This window comes from Cyprinodon tularosa, unplaced genomic scaffold (genome assembly GCF_016077235.1).
Source record: "Cyprinodon tularosa strain WSP-4 unplaced genomic scaffold, ASM1607723v1 ctg34, whole genome shotgun sequence".
Classification (NCBI taxonomy): Eukaryota; Metazoa; Chordata; class Actinopteri; order Cyprinodontiformes; family Cyprinodontidae; genus Cyprinodon; species Cyprinodon tularosa.
In genome coordinates, this window is record NW_024039052.1 from 1946882 (window position 1) to 1962838 (window position 15957).

The 15957-nt window shown below is 35.6% G+C and overlaps 1 protein-coding gene across 1 annotated transcript in view; it reads right to left on the minus strand.

Annotated features, from left to right (window-relative positions):
* Positions 1-14172, minus strand: part of nbeab (neurobeachin b) — a 248792-nt gene extending 234620 nt beyond the window's left edge. The window contains exon 1 of the mRNA XM_038294440.1: positions 13642-14172. Within this exon, the coding sequence (XP_038150368.1) occupies positions 13642-13911 (270 nt within the window). The 5' untranslated portion in view covers positions 13912-14172. The remainder of the gene's footprint in view (positions 1-13641) is intronic.
* Between the last annotated feature and the right edge of the window lie 1785 nt (positions 14173-15957).

Sequence of the window (15957 nt, forward strand, 5' to 3'; positions counted from 1 at the left end):
AAGACCCTGTTGATACAACAGAAAAGTCAAGTTTTTAATAAAATGGCAGCTTATGAACTAATCTTTAGACAATCAATTAAATCAACCATAAGGATCACTCATTAATAAATAACCTGCATCTCTAACAGTAATCAATGTGCCAGAGCACAAACATGTTTTGAATTTGTACTTGCCGATAGGGCGGACCTTTAATTATGAGTTTATTCGGTAAGGGTTATTCAGTGCTTCACTGATAAAAAAAAGGAGCTTAACTGACCTGTTTTTTTTCACAGCTTCACAGTAAACAGAGTCTGTCTTAAAGGTTTTTCTACCCACCACTTTGTACCACAGATTGCAAAAGGCCTTATCAACATTATTCAGCTTTTTCTTTTAGTCCTCCTTCAAGGCAAAGTACATCCAGCTTACACCATATTCACCCTGTAGCACACTATTAGTTTTCCACCATTTAACCCCATACAAACATTTCACATTTAACAGGATGGCATCATGATCCTCACAATGTGTCAGTTTACACTGATAAAGCCCTTTATCATGTACACACTGCCAGCACTAGGGACTTTTGGTGAACAGAAATGTCTTTATTATAGGTAGGCTACTGAGAAATATGAAAAATATTTGTTTCCATTCTAATGATTTTGACTAAATACAAGATTTAAAGAAATGTTGGCATTATATCACTATTTTTTTATAGGGGCAGATTAATGATCATTAATCTTATCAAGCATCTAGATATGCTTGCATTAAGGTACACATCTGTATATGTCAGAGACTAAGAAGTTTTTGGTATACTCTGGTAAGATGAACAAAGTGGATATTAGTAAAAAAAAAAAAAAAAAAAAGTTGCCGTCATGCCAAGAGAAACAACAGAAATCAAAAATCACTGTTTGGTGTTGTCATATTCAAGTGTAGTCCTTTTAAAACAGGCTTCAATTTGCATATGTCAGTTTGCAGCTTGCAAGTCCGTTATGATGGGAAAATACAGTGTGCTTTATCCACTTGCCTTACATTTTTGACAGGCAATTTTCCTTTTCTTTCCAGCACAGATTTTACAGATGGCTATGTAAGAATGAGTAAGAAAACCATCTGGCAGTTGCTAACCTTTTCTTTTAATTTCGAGATTAAATCAGATATAATACAGCGCACCTGTATATTTAAAATAAACTACTGTGCGTTTACCTGGGTTGATGAGTTGCTTAACAGTCCTGCACTTTTCACTTTTGTTCTACTGCCCCACAAACTGAAGCTGTGCCCCACATTTAACTGAGTCAAATTACAAAAAAAAAAAAAATGAAATACACAAATATTTTCTAAATGCGAAGAAAGTAGCTCCTGTCATTGTCTCAGAACTGCGCACGTGCCACACGTTCAGAACAAAAACAAGTGAGGGCCATAATTTAAAAATATCATGGATATGATAATGGAAAGAAAATACATATAATAAATAAATAAAGAAAGAAAAATAGATAATTACCAAAGTACCGAGGAACATCAGGGAAAACACACACAAGGAGTGAAGAAAGGACGAGGAACCAGCAAACAGTAACTGAAGAGGAGTATAAATGGGAGACTGAACAAAGACCAGGCTAATCAGCAGATTGGGAGCAGGTATGCACAGAAGAATCTAGAAGGGAGCTGGGGGAAAGGAACCCGACACAAGAGGCAATAGAGGGCAAGCAAGAAATACATAAGAACCAGAAAACACCACAAAATGGGAAAGTAGAAAACACAGAAAAACATGAATGAAAGTGAAACTGAAAACTCAAAAAACAAAAACTGAAACAGAACCAAAACCATTACAATCTGATGGCATGAGAGCACGATGTAAAGCTATGCTGTAAAAGTGAGTCATAAAATAAATGCACAGCTTATTTTCTCTTATAAGGATCGTAGTTTCCCAACATTTGTGTCTTCAGATCTGTTCACTCTAGAACTGAGTAACAGTGTGCAGTATCACAAAATATAAGCCATTAAAAATATAGAATTTGATCCATTTAGCTACAATATTTTAAAAAATGAGAAGACAGTAAGTGAATAATTATAATAAATATCCAGGTAAATTGTGTCAAGGGAGATACTATATAAAAATGGTGTCTTCATTCATTAAACTAATACCTTAGTATTAATTGTAATCCAAATCCCTCACTCTTACTAAGCCCTTCATTATCACCCTCTTATTTCAGCTACATTAAATCTGTCCGTGATCATACTCTTAAAGAGTCCATAGCCTTTAACACAGGAAAGAAATGGAAAAAAACTCAGAATTGCTGCAGAAAATTTATCAAAAGATTTATGCTTAATTATCAAATCTAAAGCCTTCACTGGACTCAATAGTTCAGAGGAGCAGGATGATCTCGGCTGAGCTTTCTTTTAACATACAGTACACGGGTAATCCACATGCAGGCAACAGCAGACTAGCACATAAAAACCAAAGGGACCAAAGTGTAAATGAAAACCTAACATAGTCAAAGCGGAATCATGCAATCAACAACGCCTGCTTTGTCAGTCATAATACAGAAATCTGTATTCAGAGCACACGTCATTAACTGCCTAGTGGCTCATGTGCCAGAGTGGGGGATAAATCTGTCACTTCCTTTAATATGGACCCCATGCCTCACGGTGCGCCAGTCGAGTTGGCTTTCTTCTGTAAGATGTTCTATTAAAAGGAAGAATACCTGTTTCCCTTGTTTACTGAGAAGCCACTATGAAAGGAAACTCTTTTTAGGTGCATTTGTTGGTGCCATGCAGCAAAACATCTTTGTATCTTTTAACCTAATGCACAAAAGGGAGACTCAATTGAAAAAATATAGGTTATAACCTTACACATAAAATTTTAAACACAACATTACTAAATCATAGCCTGTATTTGTAAGAACAGTAACTTGCGGACATTTTCATTTGGAATAATAAAGGACAATCTAGAATCTAACATGTTTTTGTAATTGCATGCTTTACTGCCTTTTCAAAAAGTCTAATGACATTCAAAGTGACTGGAGTAGATACATGTGTGGGAAAGTACTGGAAAAAGGTGTCTGACAAATATTTTTAGTTACATGCACAAAAAGCTGAAAATAAATGACTATGTATAATTCTCTTTGCTGACTTGAACAAACTGCAAACCCTTGAGCAATAAAAAAAAAGCAGATGCATATGGAAATCTTATTTTAGCAAGCCAGTTTAGAGATTAAAAAGAATGAGATCAAAGTTAACAGCTCAGCCATTTTCTAAATGTTGATCATTTAGTCAGGACGCCAAATAAAAAGATATAAAGTTGCAATGGTGGAACCTTTTCTAATCCAAAATGTGTGTAAAGACATACAAGTATATAAAGGATTTTTTAGCTAAACAACAGTCAAATGTGTCCAATATGAATCTACTTTCATATCCAAGTCTTCATTTATTCAAAACTATTCCTGTCAAATATAAGCTTATGTATATTCTATATACAGTACTCTTCACCTTCAACATAATCTACCTCATGCCATCATTGCATATTTGCATTTTCAGTTTATTAACAAATCACCATACTTTTTGGATACAAAAGAGGCATTGTTTTTTATGTTCTTCAATGATCATACTCTTCACAGAGCCAGAGATGTTATTTACACCACTCTGTGATGTTATCAGACTTGCTTTGCTTTTTTTCAATCTCACAGTGATGGAAGCACCATGCTGCAGTGCTGTCTCTCTCCTGCACAAACAAATATGAATTAGGCTTGCATGATCCGAGATGAAGCTCATCTCCATAGAAATGAGCATATAGGGCCTTACCATTATGTGACGAACACTAGCATGTAGGCTGGGATTTAGCTATGTTTCATCTATGCTTCTAAACAAAAGTAAATCTAGTAAAACTTTTCTTTCCTCTAAATTACGTAGCATTTGTCCTTTTTGTTGACAGAATTTGGAGTTTCTTTATAACAGATTTATATAAATATTTAAGTTTAACATGGTCAAATGTAGGCTGGACTATCAAACATACATGGAGTTGCTGTTACTGTTGGATACATAAGTATTTCTTTGTGCGTAAAAAAAAAAGTTCAAACGTTTTTAACACTTAACCGGCTTGATATTTTCAGTCCACTATCATCTTATCGTGGTCTTTGAGCACATGGATCACATAGATTGCAAAAAATTTAAATTTTTTGATAAATTTTCAATTCATAATTAGGAAATAGGAATTTGGAAAAAAAAAAGTTATAGATGTTTAATGTCATTAGGATTTATTTATTGATGTAATTTTTTTATTCAATCAATTAACACGTCAGCTATTCAACTTCAACGACAAACAGAAAATTAAACAATGTTGTTGACATAACAAAAGCTAGCTACATTTTTGGCAGTTTCCAACTCTGATCTGGGATCTATTTTTTTTTTCTCAATAAATCAGACATTACAGACATTAACGATATTTAGTTAGGAAATTGTTTATCTATTTCTAAAAGCTAGAAGTGTTTTTAATTAAGAGTAATTTTAATTCGAATGTGCTTTACTGGAGACATCCATGTTTGTCAAAGAACACTAATGCCACCTACCGGTTTGTGAGGTTTCGGTGCGGTATCGGCGGTTGATCAAGTCCCAATGCTTTATCTGGTGTTTGTGACAACACATTATTATGCAAATCACCTTTAAAACATTCTTCTCCGAAATGTTGGCCATATATTACAGTATGAATGATCCTTTAATTATTCGTCGCTGACCAGACTTCTCCTTTAATGAGAAGTCAGCAAGGAATGATCATCTATACCTAAAACAAATACGTTCATGGTGAATCAATGAATTTAGCGTTAATCAGTAACAAATAAAAAACAGTAATTTTTGTTGGGATTACTGAGCCCAGAGCGGCCATTTTTGCCCAAATATAGTAACATCCTACTCCTGACATCTTCCATTCGTGACGTCATGGGGCGGTAAGCCTAGCTCCTTTCCCATCGATTTTGCTTTACAAGCAAAATCAATGGGAACTACTAAACACATCTGCAATCAACAACAATTATTTCAAATTTCGAGAGGACTTCACCATTTAAATTCACGAGAGCTATAGTTAAAGTGACAATGCCCATGCACATGGCAGTTGGATGTTTTAATACATTGGTTTAATCTTAATTAAAAACCCTTATCATTTATTGAATGGTACAGTATGTAATAAATTCATATTAAAAGTACTTTCTGAAGTTTGTACTCTGAATATGACTGGATTTCTCCTTTAATGGAAATGCCGCAATTGCAAAAACAAATTTGCAATTGCAGTCTAATAGTATGTCAAGAGAACATACTTTGTCTTTTAATGAAAGTTGTACATCTGTGGCTTTGGAAAATCATGTGTTTCACATATTCTATTCAACCCTTATTGGTTGCTGTCTTGTGATGTCTTATAAATGTATTCAGTTTTATCTGTCCACTAAGTTTAATAATGTGTGAGAAAACATTTATTTATTAAGTAAGAATGTTATACAACTGGAAACAATATAATTAAGTACCTTCTTTTTTAACGCAGCATATTGTACAAAATATTAAGGCCTTCATTTTTTGGAAAAAAAAATTTTTTTAAATAGAAAAGCCATTTTTTTTTGGGGGGGGGGGTTGCTGCTTGTCAATTAATCAGTAGTCAATCAAGTTTAATTTGTTAAGTGATAACTTGCATCACTAAATGTTACTTATACTCTAATTGTAATTCATTGATATTGTTGCATATTACATTTTTTGAATAGGTTTTCATTATGCCGGCAAACATTGCTGATAAGAAACAGTGGGATGCTAATCGCCATATTTAAACTGCTTACAGATTTTTAACCTATGCTCTACTGTCTCAAATATAACTTTTTTATTTTAAGCATACTTATAATGGTTGCTGTTTTATATTATTTTTTTGTTGGAAATATTCCCAAATACTCCAGCTACAGTGCTATCAGACATCCTTTGAAAGAAAATAGAAGAGGGGCTTTTAGAGATATTTCAACCAAACAAAAAGCATAAAACTGCAGATAAAAGGAAAATCCCATAATCATTCTATCATCATGAAGAAATGGTTCAATTCTAAACATCAGGGAGAAGAGATAAAATGTAATTATAAACCTCGCTGTTATCTCTGAGCCAGTCTAAATCTCTGTCATCCCTTTCAACAAGACTTTTCACATATTTCATCACCCTGAGCTGCGGCAAAGCAGCAAATTTCTATTAAAAAAGTCTTAAAACATAAAGTTCTCTCAAATATGTGTTAGTTGCTCTCTTGGTAAAATACACCCAACTGAGCTGGGAGATGTTTCCTGGGATGAGCCATGACACTAATTTAGGCAGCAGCCAAATAATATACTATTGGCATCTCTCTGGGGTGGCAACGCGTGAGTGAGCAAAACAAATCAGCATAGCAAGAGACGAGCGAGACCATAGGGTGAAACCAAGATAACAGACTTGTGGCTTTTGGAAAGCCATCTGACCTCCTTCTTCAGCATTTCCTAAAGGCACTGATGGGTATCGTTATATCAAAAGATTCTGTACCAAGCAGCTATTTTTGCTGAATAAAAAGGTTGACAAATAACAGGAAAATGTCTCTATATTTCAATCTAAGCAAAATCTTTGAATGATGAAATTCAATTTAAACTTGACTAAACTATTACTAACAACTTGATAATTTGCATAACAAATAGAGATAAAGGCACATTTTGGTGGCTTATTTTCTTTTAAATAATTTGTAGGGGGAAAAAACTGCTAATGTAATACAGTTAAGCTCTAATGTTCAAGCGACCTAAAGTATTTTTTAGACAAGGCAGAAGACAGAAGTTGCAATCCTTTCCTTTGTCCTTGACTGAGGACAAGGAACTGCATTATCTGCATGTTTCTGAGTCAATTGACAGCTGAATTAAATTACTTTTAAATAAACAAATTTGCACAGCATCAGATTTTCAATTTTCCCTCAAATCCTGAGAAGATTATCATGAAGTAGATCAGAGAAAGGGGAAATAAGGTTGGGGGAAAACGAATGGCTCCAAACTGAATAAACTAAACTGAGGAAGCACATTGTTTGCCTATTATACTCCCCTCCAATGCAAATGTTTAAAATGGAAAAGAATGAAAAGGGTTAGAGAGTAAAGAATAGTTAATGTAGATACTGGTATTTCTAATCAAAACAAAATTAAATGCATTATTAGGAACATGTAAGATACAACAACAGCATGTGATATGACTACATTTAAATGAGGTTTAATTGTTCCATGTAGATAGATCATAATCCTTTATTAACCTGCCCTACAGAGGGATGTAAATACAAAGAGCAACAGTGTACCAGCAAGGCATGAGGCTCAGGTTTTCAATTAATTAAACACACATTTAATATTTGAGTATAATGTATCTCAAAATTGATCTGCAGTGTGTTTAATGCCACAGCGAATTAAGTTCTTCACCCTCAATGTCAAAGCAGGGCAAAAAAATAAATAAATCAAAAGTAGAGATAACAAATGCAGTATGCAGCATGATCCAAAACAGACTATTAGGAAAGACAATAAAGAAAAAAAGTGTTGTATTAAACTGAAACAGGACATGATTTAATACGTATTTAAGCTTGTAACTGACTGAAGAGGAGCCGACTGACAGCTACAGAAAAACCACCCACAAAGAAGTCATCCATGATATGGCCTCATTTTTTAATCGATTAGGAATCAACTATCTTGGACCGTATTAGAAAAAGTTCAACTATATTTGTTATTGGGTAATAATATGGAATATAGTAAACAATAGCCATTTAAGTGTGAGAATTTTTTATTATTACATAAAATAATTTACTATGACTTAAACTTAGAGCACAAATGAAAACAAAACATCCAAAGTGAAAACACATCTATCAGTCTAAGCACTGTCTAAAACATTATTTTTACAATTTAGTTCACATTTGTTGAACTCTTAATTGTGTGTTTAAAAAACAATATTTAGTGTCCTCTTAAGGTTAAAGAGGGATTGTTGAGTCTGATTTTTGCTCACTGGCTTAGCCAATGATGTGATGCGACTTACAGTAGGAGAACGAATATCACCAGCTGCTTTTTCGCTGAATTGCTTCTCAGATTCAGAATAAATCAAATCAGTACCTTATAATTACAGATCGAATAAATTAATAACTGGGATAAAACAAGTCTGTATCATCTGTCTTATCTAGTATAATAAATTAATCTTAATTTTCTATCGACAACCTAAAATGTAAATACCTGTGAATTGCTGAATCACAGGCATTTACCATATTGACCTGAATATAATACAACCCTGATTATAAAACAAGCCCTCTTTCCAGGACCAGGGAACAAAACAAGAAGACCAAAAAGAAAAAAAAAAGTCTGTTTTAATAAAATTTCATTTAAATAATATTACACTGAAACATTTGTGCAATTGAACAAAAAAACACAGTAATGACACATTTAATTGAAATCTTGTAACACTTCAACTTGATGCGGTCTGAACTTTGCTACAAACTTGTCTGACTTTTGATCCACTCCATTCTGGGCTGCGACTCTCCATTTGTAGCATCCTTGTCACTTCTTCTCAGTTGTGATTAAAAAAAACAACCCCAGCCACAGTGAGGTCACTCGCCTTACAAAAAACCGGCGCCGTCTGCTGTTGCATTCGCATAACGACCCCAGACAACTGTCAGCCTGTATAACTGGTTATGCCCAGATTATAAGACGACCCCACATTTTCATATCATTTTTAATGGAAAAAACCTTGTCTTATATTCGGACCAATACGGTATATAGTTTGGAATTGTAGCCCTAGCAGGGGGTGAGGGTGCAAATACTTTGTGGGGGCTCTTCTAACCATATTAGGGCAATGCATTGCCCCTGTTTCCACATGTAGATAAAGTTTTATTTACCAAGCTGTGTGATGATTTAAATATAGAAAAAAAAATATATTGCTCACATTTTATTGCTTTTATTGTCAAATAAAAAAGTCAACCTTCTATTCGATTAGCCTACTTCAAGCATTCAAACATATGAATCCCTCCAAAAGAAACACTCACCACTTTCAGTAGATTTTTTTTGCAAATTGTTGTTGTTTGTACAAAAGGACAATCCTGTGGAAGGTTACAAACTCAAGAAAAAAATCAAGGTGCATTAGTTTTGAAAAGGTCATTTGTTTATACGATAGCTTTTCTTTTTCACTGAATGGATAACAAATTTGTCCAAGTTGCTGTTATGCTAAAATGAAAAGACTGGCAGTGAGGTAGAAAAACATAAAGATGTTTTGCCACAATTCAGGACAATCTTGAGTAAACATGTTTTTTTTTCAGTAAAACTTAAAAATTTAGACATGGTATAATTACAATAAACTTGATTATATGAGCAATTATATAGCATTGATAAAAGCTGTAAAATAAAAGAAAACATCTTTTGTATTAAGTTACTAACTTTAAAAATTCAGAATACTTGATGTGAATCTTTCTTCAGTCAGCATTTCAGAAAAGTATTTGTTTTTAATAACTTTATCTTCACAATATTGTCTCATAAGTCAGAAAACTGGGGTGACTATGATAATGATATGAATAGTTTTACACTTTGTTAAAAGTAAAGATTGAATAAGCCATATTTAAAAGACATATGTTCAAATTATAATGTTGACTAATGGAACAAAAAGACATTTCATCATTGTTAACTACATGCTATGAATTATACAATAAAGGTTATAATATTCTAGTCTTGGAATCTTCAGATTTTTTAAAAACTAAGTTCAATTTTTATGGAAAAAAAATATTTGTGTCAAATAACTTTACATAATTTTCTTTGCATTAAAAGCTTTTTCTTTACTTTAGTTGGAGGTGTGGTTAAGAATTATAATCTAATTAAGATAAAATAGAATAACAACTATGATCCTGTCTCACAATCACTGAGCTACCTAAATCCTTCATCCCGTGGACTGAGGTCAAACTTACCTTGCTAATCACAATCTAATTCCACTGACATCTACAAACAAAGGCGTCTGAGCTTTGAAAACCTCTTAATTAACTCTATCACTCAAAAGTTTGAAACTCGTTTGATTAGAAACTTCAAAAAATAGAGTTTAAATAATGAACTCCTTTATTAAAGTTCGTTTTTGCATTGAAGAACATGGACGAAGGAGTTTGGAATGAAACATGGACCTAACAAAAAGCCATTCGCGCAGTTAATCCATCATGTAGAAAAGAAGGAACAAAGAATGGAAGTTCTCATCACTGCCCTCAGGTTTTGGTTTAAACAAAATCGAAATCATCATACTACAGTTTGATTCCTTCTGATAACACTACCACGAATTGTGAAGGGGCAAGGTGTCGGTGACTTCAGCTGCTGCAGCATAACTCTCATGTCTGAACATGCCGAGGGCTACAATTTGTTCTGCTCCACAAAGTGGGTCTCTGCTGAGCTAGAACAGGTTGTAATTAATCTCTAGTGTGCTAACAAGGAGAGGCCAACTACTGCAAACAGACTGGGGTACTCCTGCAGATGGTCAAAGCTCAAGGTGGGAAGTGGTTTAGTCATATTTTCATTTGATACTAGATTGCACAAATATCATTTAGAAAAGATTTTAGTGTAAAAGCTTTGGATAATGTTTGACACTGTTCTCTATTGAGAACATGCCTGATATGTACAAATATTAATCTTCACTGTTAACATTCAAAAGTCCTTATGAATTTTAAAAATCAAAAACATGCATTGGCTGGTTATAAGAAATAAAACATATTAATGTTGGGAGATATGTAAGAATTTTCCCACCGGACGATGTATTTGTGCAGTTGACTTTGTGGGCAAAGACAAGCACCCCTTCAGAGCACGTCTTCTGCACCGCTGATAATATTGTTAACCACCTGCCCACAGTGCCAAAACCCAATAAGGTGAAAATGCTTTTTTTTTTGTCAGAAATGCATAAGTTTCATCCTGTTGGAATAGTTTCCTCTTTTGTAGTTCTGACTATGTTATGAAACATTGCTTTTTTTTTTTTTTTTTTACATTATTCATTTGTTGATCTGAATTTTTGTATTACTTTTTTTTTAATTGAAAGAGCATAGCTTTCCATCAAGGTAAGAATTTTTCTCCTTAATTTTTTTCTGTTGTTTCATTTTGTATTTGTTGTGTTAAAATCAAATCTGTAACAGTAAACACACATAAACACTCTCTTGTTCAGCGGTATAAGTAAAAAAAAACAGCTAGTCTCTGATTTGGATCACTTCTTTCTTTCTGTCTCAAGTTCAAATAGATAAATCGGTGCTACACAGTTGCACTGGAAAAAAAGCTGCAGTTGGAAGGAGTTTGTGTGTACCATTAGAAACATCATTAGGTTTTTTTGTTTTTTCTTGGGCTGCATCTTTACCTAGTTAAAAGGCTGAGTCTAGCGTCGGTGGCTGATAGATGCGTTCATTCGTCCAACTTTAAAACGTTGTTTTTAAAAGTCTCAAATCCAAAAGTCTCAGACATCCTATCAGAATGTTCTTATAATTTTAAATGGATTTTAAAGAGATGCCATTAGCTCTATACTTTTTGTTTTCCACTGGCATAAAGAAGCCACGCCACATGCTGCACTTTGCTTAAGCTACTGCATCCAAGTAAAAAGAATCAGGTATTTAATGTGTATGGGAGGAAATTACAGCAGGCTGACAATTTTTAAGTAATCACTGTGCAATGGAGAGGATTGTCTGCACCCCATCCATGTGGTATGGCAGCTGCACTGCTGCTGAGAGGATTCCTAAACAGAGGGTGGTTTAAGATTGGTTTATGTTTGAAGCGTCCGGGAGGTCCAAGTGGACATATTATGTCATCTTGGGCTTCCACCTCCTTGCGGACACAATAGGTGTATTCGATTTTAGAGGCTGCATCCTCCAAGGAACAGGTCCAGGTAGAACAGGTCCTTGAAGGTCAGCGAAAATAAGGAGGCTGAAAGAGTTTTGGCTATGGATTCAAACATGTCGAGCCTTCTCCAGCTTTCACCATCCAAACTCTCTGTCACTTAGTAACCATGACAGTTGACACACAAAGCAGGCAAAGAATGGATACCAAACTTATCACTACTGTTCTGGGTGCTAATAACAGGACGCATCCCCTGAAATCGAACTCAGCAAATTTCTGCATTGAGCACCTAAGAAAATTTGTGACTACGCTGGGAAAACATGGTGAGCGAGCAACAGCCTCTGCTGGTGAGGGGTCGCCAATATAAACATCCAGAGACATCCCGTGATCTAGGTCAGAATTTTCACCACTATCAACGCTTTGTGGAAAGAAATGACCGTCAGTCTTGAACAGTATGAAGAGGCTTTGATAAAGTTGTAAATGACTTTGCTTTCTACTGCCTCGTGTAGTCTGTTGCTAGCTTGCTATTGCTAAACACGGCCCCTGGAGCTTGCATGAACAGGGAGAAAGCCGCACCGAGTATAAATCCTGCAGAAGCTGTGACGGGCCGCTCATTTTCCGCTCGGCGTGTCCGTGCGTCATGCATAATGAGCCCTTAAAGCTGCACAGAGGACTGTAAGAAGCAGCCCTCCCTCCACCTCGAACCTCTACACATCAAGACAGGATGACCGGATGTTCTCTTTTTCCTGGACATGTCCTACTTTTCATACCTAAAAAAATGTCCATGGGGCATTTCAAAATCTTCCGGGACTTTGGTCGACTACAGTGCAGGACGTAGTCTAAAACACACCGTGCACTCAATCCGTCAGCCCCCCCCCCCCCCCCCCCCCCCCAAAAAAAAGTGTCCACCTTTTCAGAAACCCTACATTAATATGAAGGAGTAAGATACTCTGCATAATAAAAGGCTCCACCCATCCTGCACACAGACTGTTCCAGCCCCTTCCTGCAGGTGGCTGAGGAGCGTCTAGAGCAAAACCACCAGGCTCAGAAGCAGTTTCTCCTCTTGCTAGACTGCTACTCAAGCTGCACTTAATTCAGCTCCACCAATTTTTTTTTTTTTTTTTTTTTCTTAAATACTATCCTCATTGAACTGGGACTTTAGTCCAAAATTCATACCAAAACATACAAATGTGAGATGTTATGATAATAAAACATTGAATCCTTAAAACATTCAAGAACTTCCCTTGAAACAATTCGTATCCTGTACCATAAAGTACTAATTAGGGGATGCAAGACATTTTCTTTAAGTGAAGATAATACTATTACACTCATTTATGCTTGCCTGTATGATTTTATTTAAATACCATAAAACAGTGGTGTCTTAACTCTTAATTATTGTATCCTGAGAATGTCTAACTTACCTGAGGGTTGCAGCAGTTATAGACTTTCAACAAACAGCTAGTGCCTAATCCAGGATATAATTATACAGTATTGACCCTTTGATTCCTTTCTCAGAAGCAACAGATGCAAGCCACCTGAAAACTATAGTGACCATTATATTCCACATTTCAAATCACCAAAATAAGTTGATAAAACAAAAACAAAACAACTTGGACTTGTCATAAGGTAAAAACTTTGAAAATGACTTCATTGTTTATTTTTTCATTCCAAGAGTAGTGAACATGAGTGACAGTAATGTTGATGTTACAGCAATTTGAGCATTTATAACAGCAAATCATTTATAACTGTCACAAAAAAAGTGTAGAAAGAATATGCAATATTTGCTTTGGAAAATAACTGCAGAGAAATAATGTCCAGTCATAGAGGGGGGAATGTGGAAGGTACTCACCAGATTGAGCACCGTTTCCACGATATCTCGGTTGGAAACCTCGCCGACCTGAATGAGTCCAATGAGAACAGCAAATTTCATCTTGATATTCCGGATGGGAACCGCAGGGTTGATCATTCCACCCGGTAAAAGCACTGAACCTGAGCCGGACATGATCGGGCGCTTCTCGGTGGCAGCAGAGGAGAGCGCAGCTCCGCGCTGTCCGTGACCTGGAGGAGGCTGACGGTCCGAGCCGCGCATTGGCACCGGGTTCTCGCTTGGCATCTCCATGCAAACCCAGAGGTTGCAAAAAAGACTGATCTGATCAGAGCTTTCTTAGTGGTACTTAATTACCCTGCTGCAATAAAGCGTTAAAGAAAAAAAAGAGAGAGAGAGGGATAGACTTAACAGACTTAAGAAAAAATGGGGGGAAAACAGAAGCAAAACCCCAAAAGAGGCATCTTTCTCCGAGAAGAAATCAAATGTGGAGAGTTCGGCTGTGGTTTTGTTTTTTGTTGGTAGCAGCAGGTTAAGCGAGCTGACTGACCTGCGCTGTGAACACAAAGCTGTGTGACTATGTGCGGCTCTTTTGGATTCTCCGCAGCTGTTGCCATGTTGGCGCCCCCTGGCGGTTCAGCACCATCACTGGGTGCTCCATGGAGCGCATCCGAACAGCTCCAGAACTGGAGCAGAGAGGATACAATTAGAGAAGCATTTATAGCTATACTATAACTTTACTGAATAATAACCCTAGGTTCAGGGGCGTAGCCAGAAAACTTTTATAAGGGTAGCCTGGCAGTAGCCAATGTACACTGAGGGGTGGCCGAAAGTGGGTCAGCGCCAGAGCCTCAGGGTCAATCTACACTGTTCCAACAGGAAAATTAATGAGCAAAAAATCCATATTTTCTACATAAAGACAACCTATACTTTCCTACAGCCTTTGCTTACAAAAATATATTTAAGCATCTGTGCTTTCTAAACAAACGGTACAGTGGATAAAATTCTTTCACTTTGGAGTTCTGGGGTGTAAATCTTTTCCAGTGTGATTAGTTACCTATTTGTATTAATAAACATTCTGCATACATTTGATAGTTGCAAGCACTAATGTCTGCATAAATTAATTATTTTATAAATTTTTATTAAAATTGTTATTTATCTATGACTTCACTGAAGACTCCTAGATGACTTGCAGAGACACGTTTTCTCTTTACCCTATATAACACAAAATCTCGTTCTGAAAAGAGCATAAGTTCCGTACTTATCATCTTTGATGTACTTATCATCTTTGAAAATTAAAATGATTTGAATATTCCACTTGGTAGTATTACTGCTGTCACTATCTGTATTAGAGGGAGTAAAAATGGTAGGGGTGGCCACAGGGGTGGCCAATGTTTGGCTATGGGTGGCCATGGCCACCCCTGGCCCCCCATCTAGCTCTGCCCCTGCCTGGGTTTGATTTAAATTAGGCATTTTGGATTACATTTTTAGAACATGTGAAAAAATGATAGCTTCCTAATAATATAAAAAAAAAAAAAAAAAAACATAAAAATTATCTTGGTGCAGGTAACGCCTCTGCTTTTCGAAAATTTCTTCATTAGATGGTTGAAATTTGAATGTTGTTTGATACTCAAACTAGTGTTCATAACTTTTTTTACTGACCTGCACATGTTTTCTTCAACACGCTCATCTGATCTATCTGAGGGTTTAAAACAGGGATCGGCATCCCTAAAAGGTCTGTCTGAGTAAAGGTTAGTTAAAGCTGCACATTTTAACATTTTAATTAAATAGCTATATATTTTTTTTAGTTTTCAGTGTTTTTTTTTTTATCTGATAGAGGAAACCTGTTGCTATTTCAAACAACCAGCAGTTTATATGCCATTTTAGCTTTTACATAAGGAAAAAAATAAAACGTTTCATAAAGATGAACCATGGATTTTTTTTCCCCATAGGATATCATCTGATATTAAAAAGAAGTTCCATGCTAATGATAAGAAACTCTGGATCGAAAGACATACTGTATCTCTGTTTTCTTTGTCTGTCTGTCCTAAAAATTCAATTACATAGTCTTACAAATAAAACAAAACAAAAACTACGGGTAGCATTCCTTAACATACTACATTAGTTGCTATTTTAATAATGTTTCCAATTCTAAGAATCATAGCAGTTACAAAAAGCCACTTGAGGTTCCAGAGCTGCAGGACGCAGACATCTGGTTTAAAAGAACTGTATTTACAAGGAACAAGGATAAGGGAGGCTTAACACAAATGCAACAAGTTTTTGGTATTTATTTGTTAAATGGTCTGAAACATTGCATCCCTTTCCATACATTTAAAAAAA